The sequence below is a fragment of the Populus nigra genome, chromosome 9, assembly GCF_951802175.1.
Source record: "Populus nigra chromosome 9, ddPopNigr1.1, whole genome shotgun sequence".
Lineage (NCBI taxonomy): Eukaryota > Viridiplantae > Streptophyta > Magnoliopsida > Malpighiales > Salicaceae > Populus > Populus nigra.
Genome location: NC_084860.1, coordinates 16,846,057 through 16,868,852, shown reverse-complemented (window position 1 = coordinate 16,868,852; position 22,796 = coordinate 16,846,057). Strand labels below are relative to the sequence as shown.

The 22,796-nt window shown below is 35.8% G+C and overlaps 2 protein-coding genes across 4 annotated transcripts; both read right to left on the bottom strand.

The window, feature by feature from the left end:
• Positions 1-455: 455 nt before the first annotated feature.
• On the bottom strand, positions 456-11,268 carry LOC133703759 (vacuolar protein sorting-associated protein 54, chloroplastic-like). 3 transcript variants are annotated; one of them, XM_062128399.1, is made up of 19 exons: positions 10,312-11,268; positions 9,926-9,988; positions 9,755-9,834; positions 9,057-9,174; positions 8,465-8,542; positions 7,701-7,857; positions 7,450-7,538; positions 6,328-6,584; positions 5,234-5,405; positions 5,067-5,150; positions 4,552-4,967; positions 4,077-4,230; positions 3,474-3,555; positions 3,220-3,299; positions 2,561-2,722; positions 1,986-2,053; positions 1,406-1,486; positions 1,019-1,281; positions 456-793 (listed from the first exon to the last, which is right to left on the bottom strand). In XM_062128399.1, the coding sequence occupies exons 1-18, from the start codon at positions 11,116-11,118 to the stop codon at positions 1,146-1,148; spliced, it is 3,084 nt and encodes a 1,027-aa protein (XP_061984383.1). In that variant the 5' UTR covers positions 11,119-11,268; the 3' UTR covers positions 456-793; positions 1,019-1,145. The 3 variants fall into 3 exon arrangements, with proteins under 3 accessions (XP_061984383.1, XP_061984384.1, XP_061984385.1); XM_062128400.1 differs by having other exon boundaries at positions 456-774; XM_062128401.1 differs by having other exon boundaries at positions 8,465-8,539.
• Positions 11,269-16,704: 5,436 nt separating this feature from the next.
• On the bottom strand, positions 16,705-22,513 carry LOC133703323 (uncharacterized). The gene is made up of 13 exons (XM_062127790.1): positions 22,290-22,513; positions 20,552-21,152; positions 20,077-20,261; positions 19,863-19,943; positions 19,733-19,774; positions 19,589-19,633; positions 18,991-19,077; positions 18,506-18,632; positions 18,309-18,389; positions 17,959-18,084; positions 17,608-17,672; positions 17,423-17,528; positions 16,705-17,302 (listed from the first exon to the last, which is right to left on the bottom strand). The coding sequence occupies exons 1-13, from the start codon at positions 22,314-22,316 to the stop codon at positions 17,202-17,204; spliced, it is 1,674 nt and encodes a 557-aa protein (XP_061983774.1). The 5' UTR covers positions 22,317-22,513; the 3' UTR covers positions 16,705-17,201.
• Between the last annotated feature and the right edge of the window lie 283 nt (positions 22,514-22,796).

Genomic DNA, 22,796 nt, shown 5'->3' with positions numbered 1-22,796 from the left:
ATGTTAACAGCTTTTCTATGTTCTTGTCAAGATTTGGTTAATATCATAGAACCGGAAAAACAGATGCAATAGGACAAAAATATGTTAGGTTAGAGAGACAGAAATATATAAATAATTTCATCTATAAAATAATTTTAAAGTAAATTTATGTATTTTCAAAACAAAAGGACAAGGAAACATGTCTATTCTATCTCAATTACAACCGTTTCTTTTGCTAACGCTACGTAGGTGTGTTTAATGATAAAATGAGTAGGAGCACACTTAAGGCAGCTTTAATGAATTTTAGTGAACACAGACTTGCACTAGATCACACACTACTCCCCATTGCCAGAAATAAAATAAGCCATTGTTTGCACAACACCATCGCTGTTCGCAGCCAAGATTTAAAAAATTAAAAAATAAATAAAATAAAGGCATACACAAACCATATTGACAATGTACCCACCCTGTAGAAATTTTGCGAATTAAACGTAGTTGATGATATCTTCAGGCTAATTTATGAACCAGTACATGAAGATAGGAAAGAATGGAAGACAGACAGAATGAAAAATGAAATCGTGTTTATGGTACTAGAATACAATTATCTCAAGATTAAGCAATCGAGTGCATCTGAAAACGGCACATGGAAGAACAACTCGATAGCTAGAACCAGCTGTTCACTATTTCAAACAATTAAAAAATTGTATTATCTGCAAACTCCTACAAAAATTCTGCTTCAAAGACACTTCCTTCTGCAACATTTCAATGTTGATACATATGCTGTCAACTATTTACCTAAAAGCAATCAAAACACCTGAAATGAATTCCAATGATCAGAAACCAGCGAACTTTTCCATGCACAGAATCTGGTAAGGAAAATCATTCATTGCAAAAAGGGGATGGTACATCTATCCAGTATCTTGATGGTTTTTCTATGTTCATAGTAATTTGAATTCTTTACCCCCCCCCCCCCCTGAAGGATGAAAAAAGAATACAAGAGGCAGATAAAAGAGTTTGACAACTCAGAACAGAGAAGTACCTCAAATTTATGCTACAAGGCAACTGTATAAGTTGAGAGCTGGTTCTATCATCCCATATCTTCCATAAAAATCATGTTACAGCCACACTAGAAGAGCAACCAATTTGACACTTGATGATGACATTTTTCAGCCAGCTTCAGACCCGAATCTTTGAACCAAAAATTCATCAAGTTGTCCCCAATTTGGGGTACCTGATTCACTCAAGTTACCAGAAGGTAATGATCTGATGCATCCAAGGATAAATGTAATATCCCGATGAAGCCTGTTATATGGAACACAAATAAAGACAACTTTAGCTCAGGAAAATGATTTTCCACACAGAAGAAGACACCATTTAATACGCAGAATACTACTGGATGCACATGTGAGTAAATAAAAGGCAGTACCTGAACTTTGCTTGCTGACTGCTGATCTCCATCCGTGAAAATGCTTCTGAAATTTCTTTATGAAAGATTGTAACCACTTGCCTGAAAAAATCATTAGCAATGCAGGAATAAGCATCTTCTTCAAAATCCAATCGAAAAAAAAGTTCTTGGGATTTGAGATTTGCTCGGTTTGTTTTCATGAGAATATATTTTTCATCAAGATATAATGCTCTGGATACTGTGGAAGCATTTAACATCAAAAACATTCTTAGAAAATAAGTTAGAACTAGATGCATCCATTCTAGAGATGACTTTCTTTGTTTAATCAGGCCACACATTGAAGCCAATTTCAGTTCAAGAAGATTATTAAATAGATTAAGAAAAAAAAGACAAAAAACAGGAAGAGGCAACAAAAACTGCCTCAATATCAACTTCAGGACATTTTACCTCAGGCTTTTTTTCATCATTGGACTATGCATTGCACGACCATGAAATGAAAGTCATGCTCTACATTTTGTAGCATGGAACAGCATAGACACCAAAGTATATGCTGAAATTGTAGCAATCAAGTATTATTCACCAAGTTAAATTTAAAACTCACCTGAAAATTGCTTGAATATCTGCTTCATGTAAAGTTCTAGATAAGATTCGTTGAAGATAGGTAACCTCCTGCAACAAATTGAACAGCTAATTAAGTCCAACCCTCCTAGGAAAAGTTTGATTGAACAACTGTAAAGAGATAAAAAGCACCTCCCAAATTCTAATATTGTGCTGATTATAAAAGGCACTCGAGCTCAAATTTCTTAAATAAGGCTATTTAGCAGGAATTTTCTAGAATATGTTCTTAACTAAACAAGCAAAGACAAAGTTAACATCGGGGGTGGAACACTTATCCATATCAATATAGGCAGCCACACTAGTTGAGGATTCACAATCAGGAATCAAATTGAGGACTGTTAGCATGCAGTAAATATTCACCAAACAACTCTATGCAGTGAAAAGACATCTGCATATCAGCCTGCCATGTCTCCCCACACTTAAGTCTTCCTCAACTATGTGATCAGAGTAGGTATATTTGGAATTTCCAAATTGCCAAAATCTACAGTATGAGGACACACAAGCTTTTGGTGTATTAGGAAGTTTCAAAGTTGGAACATTCCAATTTACGATTAGTACCTTTACAAGTGTTAGAGCGAAAGGACTAGGCTGTGAATCGGTATCTACAGGTCTATTCCAGCTCTCAACAATCTGAGGCAGACTACGTAGATGATGCAACAACCTTTCCCTCATTATCTGAACCAGCTTTGTAAGTATCTCCTCTTGATGAACCTTGTAATCCTGAATTAAGAAACAAAACCCTGTGATATATGAAACTGAACATAAACACCTGTGCATCCACACACAAAACTAAGTTCCAAACTACAAGAATCCCCCATAAAAAAAAGGCATTGAAAGAGCAGTTCCATGAGATCTTCACCCCCATCACCCGCCCCTCTCCAAGAACATGAAGAGCTATGTGCAGTGGAAGTAATTTGATATGATTGGGAAAAGAAAAAAGAAAAAAAATATTTATTGAACTTGGGGGGGGGGGGGGGGGGGGCAATAGAAATACTATAAGTCAATAGATGAATTCATTGTCATGAAGAAGCTAATGTACCATGGTCCAATGACAACCATGATGCTTGAACTCATCATAAATTGCATGCATTATCAAATTTGAAGATTGCAAAAGTTTCTGTCTCATGCACACCATCAATCAGTAGCAACAGAACTAATCAATTGAAGTTGAACGCATCATAATATTAACTGAAGAAGCAGCTTGAACAGACACCTACCTGTGCTACTCGATCAATCTCTGACAACAGTAATACTTTCCGTGCTTCAGGTACTTTAAGGAAAAGAACTCGCCTGATTTCTTTGCTCAGACAGGAAGCACAAAGAAACTTAGAAACTTCAGATAATGAATGAAAAGCTCGCAATAAGAGTGGAAAAAAAAAGCTGTCTTTAAGACTGTCCATGCACATAACAATTTGGAACAAGAACACTTGTTAACTAGCTGAGGTACCAGCATCTCAGTCTATCAACCTACCAGGAATAATGGCATGTACAAAACCGATGACTTGACTAGCAAGGGCCAAGTGCTTTGAGGTAATAGACTTCAGACCCGACACCTGCAGCATGACATTCATCCCACTTAGTAGCTAAATCAGCAACCAAACTCACTTCAAATTGATTGTAAATGAAAGAGTATAAAATAAAATATTGCAAATAGGAAGCGTGAGAGAATAAAATGTGCATGGTATATCAGTTTGTGGGCAGGCACAAAGATAGATAAAGAAACCACTCAAGGCAAGAGTGTGGCGTTTGGGGAATCAGTGGAGCACTTCAAAGCTATCAAGGATGAGATATCAAATAAGTACATTCGATCTAATAAGTACCTTGTGTCAGAATTGAGAAATTCTCTGATTCAAATCTTTAATATTCCCTTATTTATTACCTGTGTCTACAAACTGGGATAACTGACAGAACAAAGATCATAAATGCATGCAAGACAAAAAAAGCTTCGTTTGTCTTTATGTTATTAACCAGAAAATGTTTGCAAAAAATGATATTAACCAGAAAATGTAGACCTTTTTCTGAGCATTAGGTTATTAAAATACAACAAATTGTAGAATGCAAATCTGACTTTTACCTGCATGGCACCAGCTCCAAGAATAAGTTGGCAAGTCCTTGTATTGAAGAATTTTAAGATCTCCACAACACGATGAACAACTTCTGAAGATAGTGTTGGCAAAAAATTATTCATATCCATGTATTCTGACAACATCTTCAACAATATTAAGCCACTGAGAAAGAATAAACACAAATGGCATCAGCAAATTGTTCGCTTCAGAAAGTTCTTTTGATGGTTGAAAAATAAAAATAGTTTGCAAAATGAAAATAACAATACACAGTAAGGAAATCTGTAGATGATAATCAGTCAAATACACAAGAGAAAGGTAAAGTGTCATCAAGTAATGGAATGCCAAGCCACACTGGCAATAACTAATGGCATTAATTATGTATGGGATGCAAGGATTTCTAGAGGAAATAAGGAAGATTTTGTTGAGGAATTCGCAACCACATGCAAAAAACTGGAAAAAAAAAGGTTAAACAAGAAAACTAACCAGTTTACCATGTGATAACCAACACCTCCACAAGAAAGTGTTTGGGAAGTAGATTTTCCACGCTCCTTCACATTATGATTGTTACTCTGAGCTGATGAAGTTGCAGCTATGACTTTATTGCTTTCAGTTGCCTCTGTTGAGGGAGTAGATTTCTTTTGCACAGTATTTTCCAAAGATATATCTGTAGAGTTCATTTGCACAAGTTCTTGTTCAGCATTTTGTGCTTCAGCATCAATCACAAGTGAACCATCATTGCCTGTGCCCACTTCACCATATCTGGTTGTCACATCACCTTGAGTATCATTTAGGCCCACAGATTCAGAATAAAACAATGAAGCAACAATGGCCTGAAATTCATCAGGGACATCTACTTCCACCCACATCTCCTGATCAAGCACTGCCCTAATTTTTGTCATCTACATCCATCAAGGAAAAGGTTAGCCTGAAAACAAATTGCAAAGGTCTCACCAAAAACAAAGACCTAAATAAAGGGGAAGCTGGAAAAGGAAACTAACTCGCATTTCATGCTGAAAATCAACAAAAGCTTTAGCCTGTGATTGCATTGTTCCACGAATACTATAACCCAACCTTCCACCAATCTGTTTATGTTAGCATACAAACAGCATCACAGACACGAACAGCAAATTGTTTTCATTATGTAGAAAACTAAATAGCTGAATACCTTTTCAGTGGCAGTTATAAAATCTTGGGTGATGTTGTATATGCTTAAAAACTCCACCAATCTCAACTTTGGATGAAGAAGAGCACGGACACCAAGGAGCTTTGCCCATCTTCCATGAGCAGCATCACAAGCAGCAAAGACAGCTTCTGCATTCTCTCTCAATACATCGGCTCTGTCAAAGATTGTAACTTTCAGAAAACTACAAAGATTCAACAAATTTTTCATGAAAATAAAAATGAATCAACACCAATAATTTGGGGATGGAAACTGGAAAACCCAACAGAAGGTTCAACATTCCCTTCTTTGCCAGTCTTATTTCAGCAGGCACTGCTCTAACATCAAATGGCTAGATGGGATTTGAAGGTGGCCAAAATACCAGCCTATAAGAGAAGTGGCAGCCAGGCAGTGGCCAAGTAACAAGGGCAACTTGAAAAACCCATCATTGCAACAGTGCTTCTGATCATCATCAGCATTTTGGAGAGTACCTCCAAACATGGAGGCATTCCCAACCTTCTTCAAGTTTATTGATAATTCTTTTTTTTACAGCACTCTAAACTGGAAAGTTACTTGATGCCCAGTTAAGTTCAAGTTGTAAGAGATGGATATCAAATAAATTCATGCTCAACTATCCTATTCCATAATAGATCAGGGTGAAGGAAAAACATAACTAATCCTGTTAAAAGCTCTTTGGTTTTCATTATATGGAATTTCATAACAGTTTTTAGATCTTTTCTTTGCCAAGATATTATTCTATAACTAAAATGAAGAAGATGGCACCTTTTATTATGAAAAGTTGCTATACACAAATAGCACGAAACATAGCTCTTGAATTCAGATCTTTAAATAGAAACAACCCACAAATTTCCATAAAGATAAATTATAATTATAACAGATCTGATCACAGGAAAATATCATGAAAGAACTCAAAAAATAAATAGCCATAACGTTGTACAAAATTATAAGCCCAGCCATTATTTATGTTGTGTTGTGATTCGTGCAACATCACTTTTTTATATAGTGTTACTCTCACTTAAAAGCTTAACATCACTCAAATAATATTGTAAAACTATCACAACAAAGGGACAAGAGTTCACCTAAAATTTCTTGAAATATTTGAGGGGCTTGCTGCATCATTTGCTTTCAGCTGAGATGAAGCAAACTTGGAAGTACTTCTCTGTGGAGAAAAGGGGAGAAGAGAACCACCCAGACCATCACTCTCATGAGCTGTTTCAGCAGCTGCTGCACCAACTGCAATTGCAGCAGCAACTGAATCAGCAGCATAGTGTCCGTCAACGCTACACATAATCCACTCAATTGCCCTTTTCACTTCAGCAGCCCGCACTAAGTGTGCCTGCATTCACTAAAAGAAAATAAATCATATTACTTCTTACTTAAAAGGCACATAATGAGAAAAAAAATAGAAAATTGAATCAAGCTATGAAATCATGTCTGTGATAATCAAGAAGTCAAAATTCAAACCAAGTTCACCATAAGCATAATTAGAAATTAGCAACCTAAGTATGAGTTTTTATAAATATATATAAAAAATAATACTGAAGAATTAACCCCAAACCAAGGAAAGAAGGTGAAAAAAAAATAGAAAAATGCAAATTGGATTACATCATACTGTTAGAACTTCAAAGTACTGGCTTATGCGACGTGTAACAGTTTCTTGAAAAGTGGTTCCCTTGGTCTTACAAATAGACTACCTATTAAAATGGGCTAAAGCCCCCCATAATTTTGCAACCAGTCCATCCATCCAATCAACCTTGGACCCCTGGACAGGCTAAGGTGCAGGGTAGACTACTATCTACTACAAACACGAATTCTGACCTGGGTATTCCATGCTAGTTCATGTGCCATGATTATATGAATAGTTCATTAAAATTATCAATCAAATCACAACCAGGTTTAGTAGACAAGCACACTCAGCTCTATGATTACACAGTTTGAGCAAACTCAACACTACAGTTTGAGTCCATAAGATAGATTACTCATTATAATGTACAGCTTGTAAACCACAAACTCCTTTGAGCAAGGCCTAATCCAGCAACTATGCCCCCACAAAAAAATTAGATTTTGGTGGCAACAATACACCTTCATTACATTCAGTTGGCCAGTATATCTCGGAATTAAAGTAAAAAATCACATCTGGTACATCATCAAGAACCTTAGAAACTATGTATTGAGGAAGATACTTGTGAAGTATACATTACCTGTACAATGTTGAAAATAGCACTTAAAAGTAGCACAAAATTTTCGGATGACAAGCTCCTTAACTTGCTTGCAAGTGATAAACCTCCACCTGAGTCACTCCGAAGTGTTAAAAAAGGAGAGAGAAAGGAGCAGAAACAGATATTAAGTAACTTGTCTGCAATCAAAAGTGCATCTTAAAGAAAATAAACAAGTTACTTCTGAATTAATAAACTCAGGGGGGAAGTGTTAAAATCTAGTATTATGTACTTACCATCTGTATCTGCTGTTCGCTCTGCAGGTGTGAGATCTGACTCCAGAGATTGGGCTGAAAAGGTGGGAAGCAGCTCTGCAACTGCATTCTTAATGGTGGTTTTCATACTGGCTGTAAGGGTATCTCGGTATATTCTCAACACAGGGGGGAGCTTGGCCTGAAAGAAATCACTGAAACAATGAGTCCAGTGCTAAACCAAGCACAATCAACTAGTTCCCCATAATCATTACTGATAAGCTCAAATTGCAGTACTGATAACAACTAACATCTGACAAACATGATGAAGGATGGAACTATCTCCAACAGTCCCTACCAGGATCTGACTTCAGTATGACCATAACTTGGAAGAGTCTTATTGGATACAAGTAGAACCAGAAATTTATCCTACCCAAACTGGAAACAATATTTGATTTCTGGAATTTGAACTTACAAACTCACTATGCCCAAACAGTTCTTTCCTGTTTCTCTCAGTTAAGCAAGCCTTTCTATCAATGTGAATATCTTAAAATTTACTCATGTTGGGTAATTCATATAAAATCCTAAAACAAGAACCAAGATATGGAACCAAGGAGTAAATATCAACAGCAAGAGTAAAATTATGTAAGTGTTTAACAGCAACAAACAACAGAAGAAGTTGTAACAAAGGCGGGTCAGAATAAAAACAAGGGGCAAATACATCAAGTCCATGAGCCAACTCTTCAAACAAAATATTGTGAGGGGAAAAATTTAACTTCAGAGACAGCATTCCATGAAATAAAACTCACAGTTCTAAGTAACCCAACAATGAGAGGAAGAAGATGATCTCGAAAATTGGACATCTCTTCATCATCCAACTTAACCTGCTAAACATGACAAAGAACAGCAGACATTACTGACCAAAATTCAATAAAGAAGATAAACTAAAATAGATATACTAATCATTAGAATAAACTAAAATAGATATACTAATCACTAGAAAGTCTGCAGAAGAACAGCTAGAAAAATTTTATTAGGCAAATCACAAGCATTAGTGAGATGGGATACACGGACATCAAGTGCAAAACCAATAACAGCCACTTATTTCCAACTTTATATGCTTGATAGTAATAGAAATCACGAAAAAGACAAATATCATAAGAATAAGCACAATGACAGGTCCAGCTTAAATGTGCTGGAGTGAGAATCTTAAGGTAAGACATAGTTCATGACTCAAGGCCATGATAGACTAAATAATTTACATGCTGTATTAAACGTCTTAAAATGACATGAAATTCAAATGGATGCTTTCATGTCTACAAATATAATCATACTAAAGTACCAAAAAAACCACATGTTCTTTGTCAAAAGAAGAAAATGGATAAGTGAAATTAAGCTTACTTCTTCATCTATTCCATTCATATATATGGAATCCCTGGCTTTTGCTTTGGATAAAAAAAGCAAATCTTTATCCCCAGCACCATGTATTGAAGCTCGCATAAATTCTGCTGAAAGGATGCTACAAAAACAAATGTAATAAGTTACAAAAGACCAACAAAATGGCATACATTCCCTTCTCTAAATTAAATGATATGACATTTTGTTTTGCATTATGTAACAAGCAGCACACTTCTCACAGTTAACTACTTGACCTGATAGCTGGCAAAATTGCAAATACAAATAAAAGAACAAGACATCGTACACAGAGCACTAGGACCAGCCAATCTTAATAAACTTAAGGCAAACCATAAAATCCCATAAGCAGAAGCCAAGCAAGATAAAAGCTTATTTAATAGCCATTGCTGTAATCCACCCCCTCCCCCTTAACACTGCCCATCATTTGGAGACCTCATCAGGAAACTCTAGCTCAATCAATCATAGGTCTTCTTCCAACCTAAGAACAACCCTTCTGCCTCTACTCCTGACATTCCCCACTACCAAATTTGACCCCAAAACCATATCATCTATGGAAAGATGCAGTCATTTTGGCAAATATGAAAAGCATAAAGTGATAAATAGCAAAACCAATGCAAATGGCAGGTCACGTTGGCAGATAACTGATGCAGTCATATTTTCAGAAGGAAAAAAAAAAAGGATACCTGTTTATGGACTCTATTGCAGCTGCCACATGATCCCGAAGGTGACGAAAACAATGTAGACCAGTCAGCTCATCTCCATCCTATCAAAGACAGAAAACATAAGATTTCAAGCAAAACAATATGCATGTAACTCAATCAAACTTCTCATTACATCCATAAATCAAAATATACCAAGAACTGCTGCAAATCATCAGTAACGTCCAAAGCTCCGGCACAATCTGCAGATGCAACAAGCTGTATACCACAAAAAATTAACTTCCATTACAAATCATCAAGAAAACCGAAGAGCAACACTTCTATAACATATTTTTCATAACAAACCTATCTATGAATAGGCCCATCATTCCCTCTCAAATTTCGAATTAATCAAACAATATGCAATGTTAATTACCGATTAAAGCACCAAAAGGGCCTAATTAACCTAATCTAGGGTCATACATTAATTCCTATCAGTTACTTTTAACTTCACTCGATACGGAAAACAACAATCGAGCAAATACACTAACAAATTCAACTTAAATCCAACTAAAACAAACAAAAGGGCACACAAGAATTACCAATTTAAGCGTGGAGAGAGCCTGATTAACATACAAAATAAGCCTCAACTTATTCTGCAAAGAAACCAAATCCCCTCTACTAACATTCAGCTCATGAATCTCCCTCGCCGACTCCACCAAATCCTTATCCAAAACCCTAATAGTCTCCTTCAACTCCCTGATCCTCTCACACCCTTCCACAATCTTCCCATTCAAATCCTCCAACTGCCCTTGCGCCTCGAAAAACGAATTCGACCGCAACGATATCTCCTTCACCAAATGCAACTCCACCACATCCAAATACTGACTCAACTTCTCCTGCAACATCAAATTCGCCGCCGCATTGCTAAACGGACACGCGGCATGAAAGGTGGGCCCGTCTTCCAACGCAAAATCCTCTTTAAAATACAGTGCCGGAACTTCCCTCAAACACGCAACCAGCGCCTCCCCTTGCCCTACAGCAGCCAAATCCGAATTGGACTCCGCATCCGCCAAATCCGACTTCGATTCTTGATCAAGGTCGTTATTTTTAGAGTGGTTTTTGATGTCTTCGAAGCGGGAGTAGGTGTCGGAGACAGCAGATAAGTAGGGGAGGAAATCCGATCGGGAAATATCAGGTGGCGGTTGTTTGGGGAGTATGGGGGAGAAATCAGGAGGAGCTAGAGTGGTGGAGGAGGACCACCAGCCGAGCCAGGCGGAGGGATCGGTGGATTTGAAGGAGTGAGGGTTGTTGAGGATGGAGGAGAGGTTTTGGATATTTGTGGTATCAGATAGTGATTTTTTGAGAGGGGAATTGGAATTGGAATTGAAGGAAGGGAGAGAATCCATGGCTTTGCTAGCAGTGTATCTATGGATTTAGGAATCTGATGGAAGGCATGAAAAAGGACGAAATTGAATATAATTGAATTCCAGAGGGTTGGATCTAGAGAGAAAGGAGTATTTAGGATCTGAAGTGAAGGAAAGGAATTTACAGAGGGAGGGGAGGGAGGGAGGGAAAGAGGGAGGAGAGGGTGAAGGATCTGAAGTGATTGGGCCAATGATGAATGGGTTGGGCCAGAGTGATATTTGGGCTGCGTCTTTAATGGTTTGGATGGATGGGCCAGTTTGGATTAATAGGGTCACGATAAAAAAAAAAAAAAAGCCTGAAAGTGGGAGTCCATTTGGGTTTCCCGAATTACTCCTTCGGTGGGACCCATGTATGGTTACCGTGGCCCTATATCGTTACTCAGTTTGGATAATGCCTCGTAAAAAATTTTAATTAATCAATCAATACGAATTAATTATTTTTATTAAAATTATTTTATTTTATTTTATTTTATTTATAAAAAATTAAAATTAACTCTGTTGATTTGTTAGTTTATTAAAAATTCATTCGAGTCAATTGAATTTCACTTTGCTAATATTTTTTATGATCAACTTAAAATTCAATTTTAATAGAGCATAAATCATAAATTTTCTAAATCAACTTATATAATTGAGTTAAATTTAATAATAATGGTATGTGTCATTAATATGTACCAATATTACTAAATTCATGGAGCTGTGATTTGATCTTTAAAACTTCATGGTTTTTTTATTTTTATTATATTGTTTGGAGACACATTATTCATTTTATATTTTAAATGAACAATAACTTTCACTTGGTTGAGGGATTTTTTGGTCTTTTATGCTTTAAATGCTTTAAATGCATAGTGAAATGATTATATAACCTTTAAAGTAAAAAATAACAATTTAAGAGAACTTAGGTCTTTTCAATACAAGTTTTTTGAAATTATCTATCTTAATATGGGGCAATTAAGTCTTTGAACATATCTACAAATAATTTTAAAAAAATAGTTGATGTGTGCGTAGCATGTGACAATAAAGTAAGAGTGTATGAGCTATTTGGATAATGTGTGTGGCGTCTTTCAATAATTAAACTTTATCACTTCTAATAGCGTTTGAAGCGACGTGTCATCCTCTTTATAGTGGTGGGGAATATGTTCATAACAGAGATGTTGTTGGGCTCCGGTGAACTTTTTTCCTTTCTTGTCATTTTTCTCTCTCCTAATCCAAAAATTCATGCCACCCTTTCAAAAATCTATTGTATCGTCCACTTTATATTTCTATCAATTTTGATTTTAATTTTTTTTATTACTATTTATTTTGTTTTTAATGCTTTTTGAAGTTTTGTATTTCAATTTCATCATTATACTTTTTATTTATTTAATTTTTATATTCGATTTGATCCTAATTATTTTAATTGTTATTTTTTGTGCTTTATTATTTTCTTGGTTTATTTATTTCTTTCAATTTTTTTCCTCGTCATTTTATTTCATTAAACTTTTTTTTTATCTAATTTGATTCTCATTCTCTTGATTATTATTTCTTTTATCATTTTCTTAATTTATTTTAATTTTCAATTTAGTCCCTCATTATTTTCTTTCATGTAATTTTTATGTTAGTTTGGTCCTCAATATTTTAATTTCTATTTGTTTTACTTTTTTAATTTTAGATGATTATGAATTTTTCTTAGTATTTTTTTAGTGTTTGTCTTATATGATGTGATCGTGATCTCATGACACGGGTCACTAATTTCAGATATTAGCTTGATGTAACTTCGATTATTTTTTTATGCCTTCTTTTTTAAAAAATTGATTATTTTTCAAATTTATCCTTTAACTTAAGGTTATCGGGTCTTGAGTTTCATGATTTTTTTTCACTATGCTTTATGCAGGTTATCTCAGGTCACGGGTTTATTGGGGTTTTTTTTACATTTTTTTAAAAATTTAATTTTTTTTCTTCAACTTAATCCCTCGACATTAAATTATCGGCCCTTAAGTTTCATAGTTTTTTCCCCTTTCCTTTTAGTGGGGTTATTCTAATCTAATATCCTGAGTCTTTATTTTGTCAAATTAATCCGAGTTGACTCAAGTTTTTTTTAATATGTTTTTATTTGAAATTGATTATTTTTTTCAATCTCATCATTTGACATTAGGTTATTAGACCTTGAACTTTTTTATTTTCTCTATTGTCCTTTCTGTGGGGTTATTCTAAGTCATGGGTTAGTTAGGTTGACTAGGATTGTCTCCGGTTTTTCTTTTGATGTTTTTTTTATTGATTTAACTTCGGTCATTTTCCTAGGATCTTTTTAAAAAACTTAATTTTTTTTATCCTGATCTCATATTGCGGGTGGTGAATTAGCCGAGTGAACCCGAGTTGACTCGAGTTTTTTCTTTGATCTTTTTTTTTAATTATTTTTTATTTCATCCTTTAATATTAGGTTATTGGGCCTTGAGCTTTGTGATTTTTTCCCTTTTTTTTTGGTTATCACGAATTGCATGTTAGTTAAATTAACTCAAGTTAACTTATATTATCATCTCTTAGACATTTTTTTTTAAGTTAGAAAAAATTTGACTCGACCCGCAATATAGCGCAGATCACCTATCTAATAATTATGAAACTCTCTTGATTGGTTGATTTGATGACCTTGCAACTTAGAGTATGATATGGATTGGATTTTTATTTGCAACTGTTTTCAAAAACTCAAGTGACCCAGCAAGTTGAACCGTAATTCTGTTGATTTGACTAAACTTAAATATGATTTTGCCGAATCAAATCTAAAAATTTATAAACAAAACTAAAATAATATCATTTAAAAAAAATTAACCCGATAAAAAGGACTTGTCGAGTAACATGCATGACCTATGAATGAATTCATAGAACAATATATAGGATTAATTATTTATACAAATATCATATCACTTTTGATTTTATTTTATTGCAAGAGTTGATATAGTTATGTTCCATTAGTATGATTTTTGCCCATCAAACTTCTCCCCTGGTTGTTTTGCCTTGGCTACGCGTCTTGTCCAAAGCTTTCTCCCCCATTTTCCAACTCTCCACTGGCATCCTAACTACGTTCTTCCTCATTATTGTAGGTTATAAACATAGTCGATTGATTGCCACCAATGAGATCTTCATCCTAGCTTGATTGCTATTTTTTGGATTGATTGCTTGATAATATTGGAGTTGGATTGACTGTGCCATCTTGTGATTGTCAAAATGTGTTTCTTGATCTTGCTCCATGTTCTTCGACACTAAAAATTTAAGGGCCATTACAGGTTGTCATAGAGAGAAATTATTTATTCAAAACCAAAGCCAATCTAGGTGATGAAGACTTTGCCCTGTGCAATGTGGCAAAGAAAGGTGGAAGACAATGCAAGCAATTTCCTTTAGCAATTGTGGTGATTGTGGTGGTGGGAAAGGCACTAAAAGGTGGAAAAATCTATAGAGAAGTGGGAAATCGCATTTCGACATCTTAAAGAGATCCTTGTGGTCTCTGTAGAGACTAATTACAGAGACGAAAATGTTTATCCTTGTCTTAAGATGAGTTATAATTATTTGGAAAGCAAGGCCAAGTTATTTCTAGAAGATCAAGAAATTCTTACCGAGGACGTGACTAGATGTTAGACACTGACAAAGAAGAACATGTGAGAAAGCATGATTTGGTTCGCCACGTTTCTGTCCAGATAGCATCGCAAGGAGAGCATGTATTCTTGGTGAAAACTGGCATGGAGTTACAGGAGTGGCCAAGCTATGAAGCCTTCATGGTTCTTCTATTGAAGAACTGTGGGATGAATTAGTAGGAGAGCTCAGTGGTTAAGATTGCTGGACTTGAGATCGTGCGAGCAGCTAGAAAGGGTTCCTGTGAACTTGATTGAGAGATTGGAGAACTTAGAAGAGCTATACTCTGGGGAAAAACTTCAAACAATGGCGTGTTGCGGAGACAATCTCGCAAAGAATCAATGCTAGCCTTACAAAACTAAATTCATTGTCTCAGTTGGCTGTATTATTCTTGAAAGTACCTGATATCAATATCAAGATTTACTAAGTGTAATCTGTGGATCTTCTGGTTTACAAACACCTGAACTGGTTCAGGATTTAAGCTGTTGCTGCTGTCAACCAACTGGCACAGAAGAACTCAAGATGATGAACAGAAAACACTATCTAGAAAAGAACAAGTAGTAGTAGAAGAAGAAACAAAATGTTCCTCATGTTTATTTGGTCAGTGCCAAATTGAGCAAGATATTCCTCAAGATAGTGCTCAAGATGGGAAAGAGCACCTAGATCAGGATACTGACAATAGGGAAAACTCGGGAGAGGTTATTCAAGAAAGTCATTACAATGAACCTGAAAACCTTCAAAAGGCTTCAGAAGAAATTGTGGAAGAAACTTCTCTTTCTCTCTCTACCCAAGTAATGCACTCAGGCAATCAGCAGGAAATGCCAAAGGAAACTGTCCTTGAGCCTGAAGTTATGACTGAAACAACTACAAGTTGGAAGACCCCAACAATAGAGACTGAGCCCGGATCATCAGTTCCAAATTGTACAAATTCTTTGACAAGGTTAACTTTCATTCCTGCTTAAACCTTACATGCATTTGATTAACTTTTAAAGTAACATACTTAATTTGAATTTTTTGCAGCCTCCAGCTTTTGCTGAAGCAATGCGAATATATGAAGTAGCAAAGTCCAAGAGAAGCTCCGGCAGAGCATCAGGTTCCTCGCAGACGACTTCCAAAACCCAAAATATCTAAAGTTTCTGAAAAGAATTTTGATGAAGACAGAAAGAGATTAAGTGAGCTGCTCAATATGAAATCTGGGGATCTTGTTGATGCTCAAGAATTTGAGGAATTTCAGGACTTGCTGGCGAAAGTCAATTCAGTTGGGAAAGATGGTCTCCCTATTGAGGCTCAGGTTGATGTTGCGGATATTGCCAATTCTGTTAAATTCTATGGCAGGAGCATGCTGGGCATTGGTAAGAAGAAATCTGAAGTGGCAAAGCAAGTTTAGGAAAAGGTGAATGCAGACCTGCAAATGTTCCTCGATGAACGTGGAATGTTAGAAGTGGAGAATAGTTTCAGAAAGGTTTCTGAAGGTGTTTGATATTTTTCTTATTGCTTATTGCTTGATGAATGTTCAATATACCTTGGCTATTTGTATAGTCTCATATTGTAACCTGACTGGAGTTCTGATAAAAAAATTGCAGCAGTAATGAAAATAATCCTAATCTAAGACATAATCTAAGATAGATAATTCTTGTTAGAACTCAGAACTTCTTCTGGACTCAGAACTCAGAAATCTTCAGAATTCAGAACTCATAAGTGAGAGATCCTAATCCTGTCACTTCTGCTTCTGAATTCAAATTGAATTCTGCCACATCATGGAAATCCTTAGCTTGTCCATAGAAACAGTCTCTTTAGTGGAAAACAAGAGTGAATTTGAGATCATTGACCTGTGCGTTCGACTTGTGACTTTGGAGGTAGAAGAGTAAGGGCAAGAAGAAAAATGGTGCAAATACAGGGAGGACATACTTGCCAAACTCGCTACTCTGAAATAATCTGACTGAATGACAATGAAACCATGGCTGTTGGTTGCAAGAAAATTCAGAGGTTTTCACTTTAAAGATTAGAATTTGGGTTGGCGCAATGAAGCCAAGAATGTTGACTCCAAGAATATTATGGCTCAGGCCATGTCCCCACAAAAAAAGTTGCAAGCATCATGCTGCAAAATTTCAATACTGCTACGTACTCTTTTTCTATGCTGCCAGCTTCAATCCACATGGATATCATTGCCAAAAAATTCTCTCCTTAATTTCAATCCTATCACTACAGGCTCATATCAGTGACAAGCATGTGAGATTGGCAAGAGGAAACAGGCTCTATCGAATTCGAAGAGCGGAACCAAACAAAAATATAAGGACTCGATTTGATCATGCATTAGAACGGAAATTCATATTGAATTCTGCAGGCATGGACAGATGCTTTTCTTTAAATTTATTAGAAGCTTCTCCATTGGTTTGTTTATGTATTTCCACATTGAAGTGACAATTGTATCTGCATTCTTGCTGTCTTCTTGTTCACCAACCACATTAGCCTTTTGATGCCCCACCAAATTCTTCCAAGAGACGCTCGATAGTCTTTCTTGATGTAGCTTTGTCAATCTCGAATGCCTTCATGTCATCTCTGAGACCTGCATGATCGACAAGTGAAAGAGCGTTTTAGTGTATAAGAGTAGACCTGCGTTGAACGCCGAAAAGAAATATTTTCTATTTATATCTAAATAATCTCCACATAATGTAGAAAAACTAACTTGGTCTATGCATAGCTTTGAGTGGCAGATGGGAGGCATTTGAACTGAAGAAGGATAGCAGATTCCTCATAAGCTCCATAGATTCAGCAGAGACCAGTATCTCCCTCTAAGTTACACCAAAAATGTGCATAAGAATAAATTCAGTAAACAAACAAAGAAATAATAAATCAAGAATTTTTTCATACCTTGAAGTTCTTCTCAGCATCATAATATCCTGATACAATCATGAGTAACCGAAGCTTCTCCGACTCTGAGATTTAGCAACAAAGTACTATTGGCAACTTATAGTCAAATGCCATCGCATAAATGGATGGATGAAATGTTGTTAACTAGAAGACATTGTAAAAGCTAATGATAAGCAGGAGAAAGCAAAGAACAGAAAACATTTTGGCATTTGCATGAGCCCCTATGTAAAATATTCTGTTAAAGTGTTAACAATATGCTAGATTGACCATGCAAAGATATCATCTGATCATTAATCAAGAATATGTCCATAAAATTAGATTTCAATTCTAAATGTGTATGCAGTTACTCACGCTGGAAATACTTGATTTCTTCTTTCGAAGAACGTTCATGAGCAAGAAACTGCTCCAATGAAATGCCAATGGAACTCATCCCAATATTTGACACCATTAATCTTGAACCAGTAGGATCTGGCTTACCTGGTCAATTGCAAGCATACGAAAGGATTTATTCAGAGAAAAAATTATCTCATGACAAGGCATAAGGAACAAAATGATAAAATTTATTACAAACAAGGTGAAAAGTTTCGATAACAACTACATTCTCTAAAATGTCTCAGGCCAATAATGAAAACTTGTTCTGGCACTGTTATAAATCAGTTGCATATTAAATGATAAATATGGAGAATAGCGAAAGTTCAGACCTCCTCTTGTCCACTTTTTAAACTCCTTGCGCAATATGTCAACTACTTTAAGATCAGAGATATCATACATTTTGTATCTCACTGCAAAAGCAAGGAGTTAGCTCAAAGATTAGAGAAAAAGCAGCTCATACACAAGCTTTCAATGGCTTGCAGCAAACTTTAAACACAAAATAGAAGTTCAGGCCAAAGAGACTCACTTATTTGATAAAGACCATTGGATCCGAAGCGACCAGCGCCATTGAGTAACAAAGTAGCCATGTACTTGTCTTTGGTAGTGCAATGAGGACTAGTAAGGTTTCCAGTATCCATTAGGATGCCAGCTAACTGATCGAAAAATAGCCAGATTTAAGAAATTTGGTAGAAAGGTCAAGATTGAATAGAAACATTCATATATTTGTCTAAGGCAGCCTGTCCTTTTGTAAACCATAAAGTAAAGGGAAATACAGGATTCTGTTGTTTTAAAGTTATTCAAATCCAACTGACAAAGAAGATGTTAAGAGAAAACCCTCAGGCAGGATTGATATAGACTTTGCACTCCTATACAATACATAGTTTTATAAGCATGTGATGGTGTTGAGAAACATATAAAGAGAAAGGTCTAGTTGGTAAATGATAATAGAGTAGAAAAACTGAAGAAAAACAAAAGAAAAAGGAAGATTTTGTCTTTAGAGGCAGTAGGTACCAAAAGTTTACTGAATCTTTGCCCAGCCAAAAGCTCAGGTGCAGTCAGGAATAACTTTTCAGCAATAAGGCTACAGCATGAGCAGTCCTGTGCAGAAGCAATAGCCTAATCACACACTTGTTCAGAGTGGTAACAGAGAAGTTAAAGCATGGAGATGGCAGAAAAATTTGCACATGAAATCTGTTTCTAATCTTAGTTGTCCGAGTTTTCACTAACAAAATAGTACTTTGGATGGAATGTTATTTCTAGACTGCCTTTCATTTCTTTACTTCAGCAGTGTTTAGGATTAATCTTATGTATGGATTCATAGTCCACAAAGTAGGCTAGCAACCAGGATTTGGAAGGCTTTCATTCTTCAAAAGGGAATCGATGTGGGAGAAAATTATATATAGGAGAAACAAAAACTTGAAGTATACAAGAAAAGAAAACAAAGTGCTCATGGTGCATGATGATACAGGTTAGATTAGAGTAGGCCCGGCGCTCAGCAGTCATCTCCACAACAAAGGCAAAAGGAGTTTCTGATATGCAGCAGATTACCTATCATTTAGTCATTCAATTGATCTAAGTTATATAGATTGCAAAGCTTCAAATATCATACCTGATCAACAGTAACAGTCTCAACCCAAGGATACACAGATTCACCCTGTAAAACAGACAGAAACTTTAGTCATTTCACTCTATGAAAACCAAAGGAAAGAGCAAGAGAATGTCAAAGAGAACCACCCTGAGCTAAAAAATTCACCTTTCTGCAATTGAATACTTCAACGACCGCTTCCTTTAATGCCTGTTCAATGAGAAACACAAATAAATATCATTCTTACTTACCAATAGCTGTTTTAGAAACATAAGAAGTTTTTCCAATGAGCCACTACCTCTTGTCTTGTTGGGAGCTTGTGTCCATTCACTAGCACTAGCTTAAGACACCCGAACAGATCAAAGTATGACAGATCAATCTGCTCGATGTAACCAACCATTCAGAAGAACAGGCTTTAACACGAGTAAGTTGGTTAAACTTTAGTTTAAATCTGTAGTTCTAAGCTACATATATGACATGAATCCAGCAACCAATTTAGTTCCGAAGAATACCTCATCTACGAAAAGTAAGGATGGCACATCAATATGACAAGAATCCAGCAACCATTTTAGTTCTGCATGAGAACTTAGGTCTGTCCTCTTCATATTAATGATAGGTACAGTGCAGAACTGGTCACTTTTGATTGTCTCATTCAAGTAGAGAGCATACATGATGGTCGAAGCGATGGATCCAACGTCTATAAAAGATGAAAATGGAAGTTAGATCATAATTGTAGTTACATGTCCTTACAATTGCTTAGAATTTCCAAAACCTAAGTTTCAAGAAAGTAGGAGTAGACTAAGTTATAGCATTGTTCCCAAACTCAATTCCCGGTAGGCTAAGTTTCTGCAGGAATCTTCATGAGTGCTGAAGAATGGTGCATGATCTTAAAAACCAATGACAAGTAAAAGACTGAAGTTTGGGAGAGAAAATATCAAGAAATTAAGTTAGTTAAAAGAGTTGTCAGACTAGAAAAAAGGGAATTACCTGAGACATGATGACCAATTACAGCATGCAAGAATTTTCCAGGAACACCAGCACTCACATCATCCTTTCTGGCTTTCAAGTATAAATTTAGCTTCATGGTGCTTTCACATGATTCCAAAATCTCAAATTGTGGGAAAAATCCATTATAAAATGTTGCGGCCGACTGAGGAAGTGGAATATTTGACAGGTTTGATTTCCTTTTGTTCAGAACAAATGATTTTTCAATCATAGGTCTTGGTAGGAAAGGTACAACTTGGTGTTCTTCGGTTGTTTCAAAGGTACCAGGACTGGATTGTTTCACTAAATGATTTGAACCATCTAAATCAAAGCTCATATCAGATTGAGAACTTTGGGATTCGAATGATGTTGATCTAGGAACTTTTGACAAAGTCCCAAATGTAGTCTGCTCGAAGGGTTCGAGAATGTCTGAGACTGAATCCTTTACTGGCAAGTCCTTAAACTTTCCAGGAATATCTGAAAAACTTATTCCTCTCAAATCACCAATATCTGATGTTGACGGAGAAATATTCTGGCTGCCAGTGTCGTTACCTCTTAACAGACCATCAAAGTATGGATTCTCTCGGCCACGAATGTACGAATCCTGCGAACCAAAAGAGAAATAACAAACTGGTAGCAAATAGAATATCTCTGTGTCCAATTACTATCATCATTTTGGCCATCATTACCACTTTCTTAACGCCTGTTATACTCAAGTAACAGTACCACTCGCAATAATTTTTTTTTCTATGCAATGTTGTAGATGCGAACAAACTTAGGCAGGCTGCTGAATGTAAGAGAAAATGTGCAGCAGCAATGGATTTCCAAAAAGAACTTCATGTGACAAGGGCACGAGGGGCAGAGAATTCATGGCTTAGATGTTGCCTCGGAAACTCTATCTCGATCTCGATCCTCTAGAAGCTAGTTTATGTACTAGCCTGGTATATGCATAGATATGCCTATGGGCTATGAAATCTTGAACCAACTTTCAAAGCTTCTGAGCAACATGATATTCTTGGATGATAAAATCTCTAACCATAAGGTTAATGATTGCTTACAATTTGTTCACTTGAAAATTAAATCAACCTCAAAAAAGAGTCTTGAACAAAGTATTAAATTGTTAAATACTGCTGTTCTGAACAAGACTCTAAATTACTAAAGGCAACTAATCTGATTTATGAAACTGATAAATACCCTGATAAGGTTATTGCTGAATATTGAAAGGAATGATCATATGCTTGCCAGTATCTTCTTTTATATATATATATATATATATATATAACGGTTAGGGTATCCTTAATCCAGCTTTCACATGCATTTGATTACTTGATTGTTACCTTGTAACAGAAGAAAAGAAGACAGCGAGAATAAAAGAACATGTATCTCTATAATTTATGTTATGGAAGTAAAGAAATTTTTTCCAGAACTATTTTAAAGACATTTATTTTAAGTATTTGATTCTGTTTTTTTCAACCAAACAGTTTCTTATCTTTTTTTTTAAATCTATCCATTATTTTCGAGGATGCTAACCAAATGCAAGGTGTCATCATGCCCCATGCCTCACATCGGTGGGTTATGAAGAATCACATTGAGACCGGGCCAATATCTATATATGCTTGTTCTGAACTTTTAGTCGCCATCACTACTTCCTACTCTTGAATATTAACAGTCTTAACGATGAATTGATAAAGGAAAATAAAGGCAGACCAAGAAATGAGTAAAAAGGTTTAGACCAGCTGACCTGAGGCTTTGCTTTGGGAGGTCTCATGTTGGTGATGATGGCAATGGAGACTGAAGAGAAGAGACACAGTGAAGTGATGTTGTAGTAGTTTCGAGTGCTTTACTAGACGTACGGCAAATTCCTAGAGAAAAACAGACAAACCTAGACAATACAGTGGTAATCTTTGTTAACATCGCCATTACAGCAGTTCTTGCAATGTCCAAAACTGCAAAACCAAAGTCTTCTTGTTGTTTTAAATGTCTACAAGCTGCTAGATAAGTTACCCGGAATAGTTTTATATTATTCTATAACCTATCATTTTTCTTTCTCTATTTACATTATATATATATAAGAAAAAATTATTGCTTCATTTGGCTGTTTTTTATTTCTCTTACATGGATTGATTTCAGTTATTGGAAGTTCTACAAATTGGAATCAATGGGGGTGCATGAACTCAGGGTTTGGTTAAGCATCCCCATATTTAATTTCACATTCTATTTTTTTTTTTTAAAAAAAGAATCTAATATA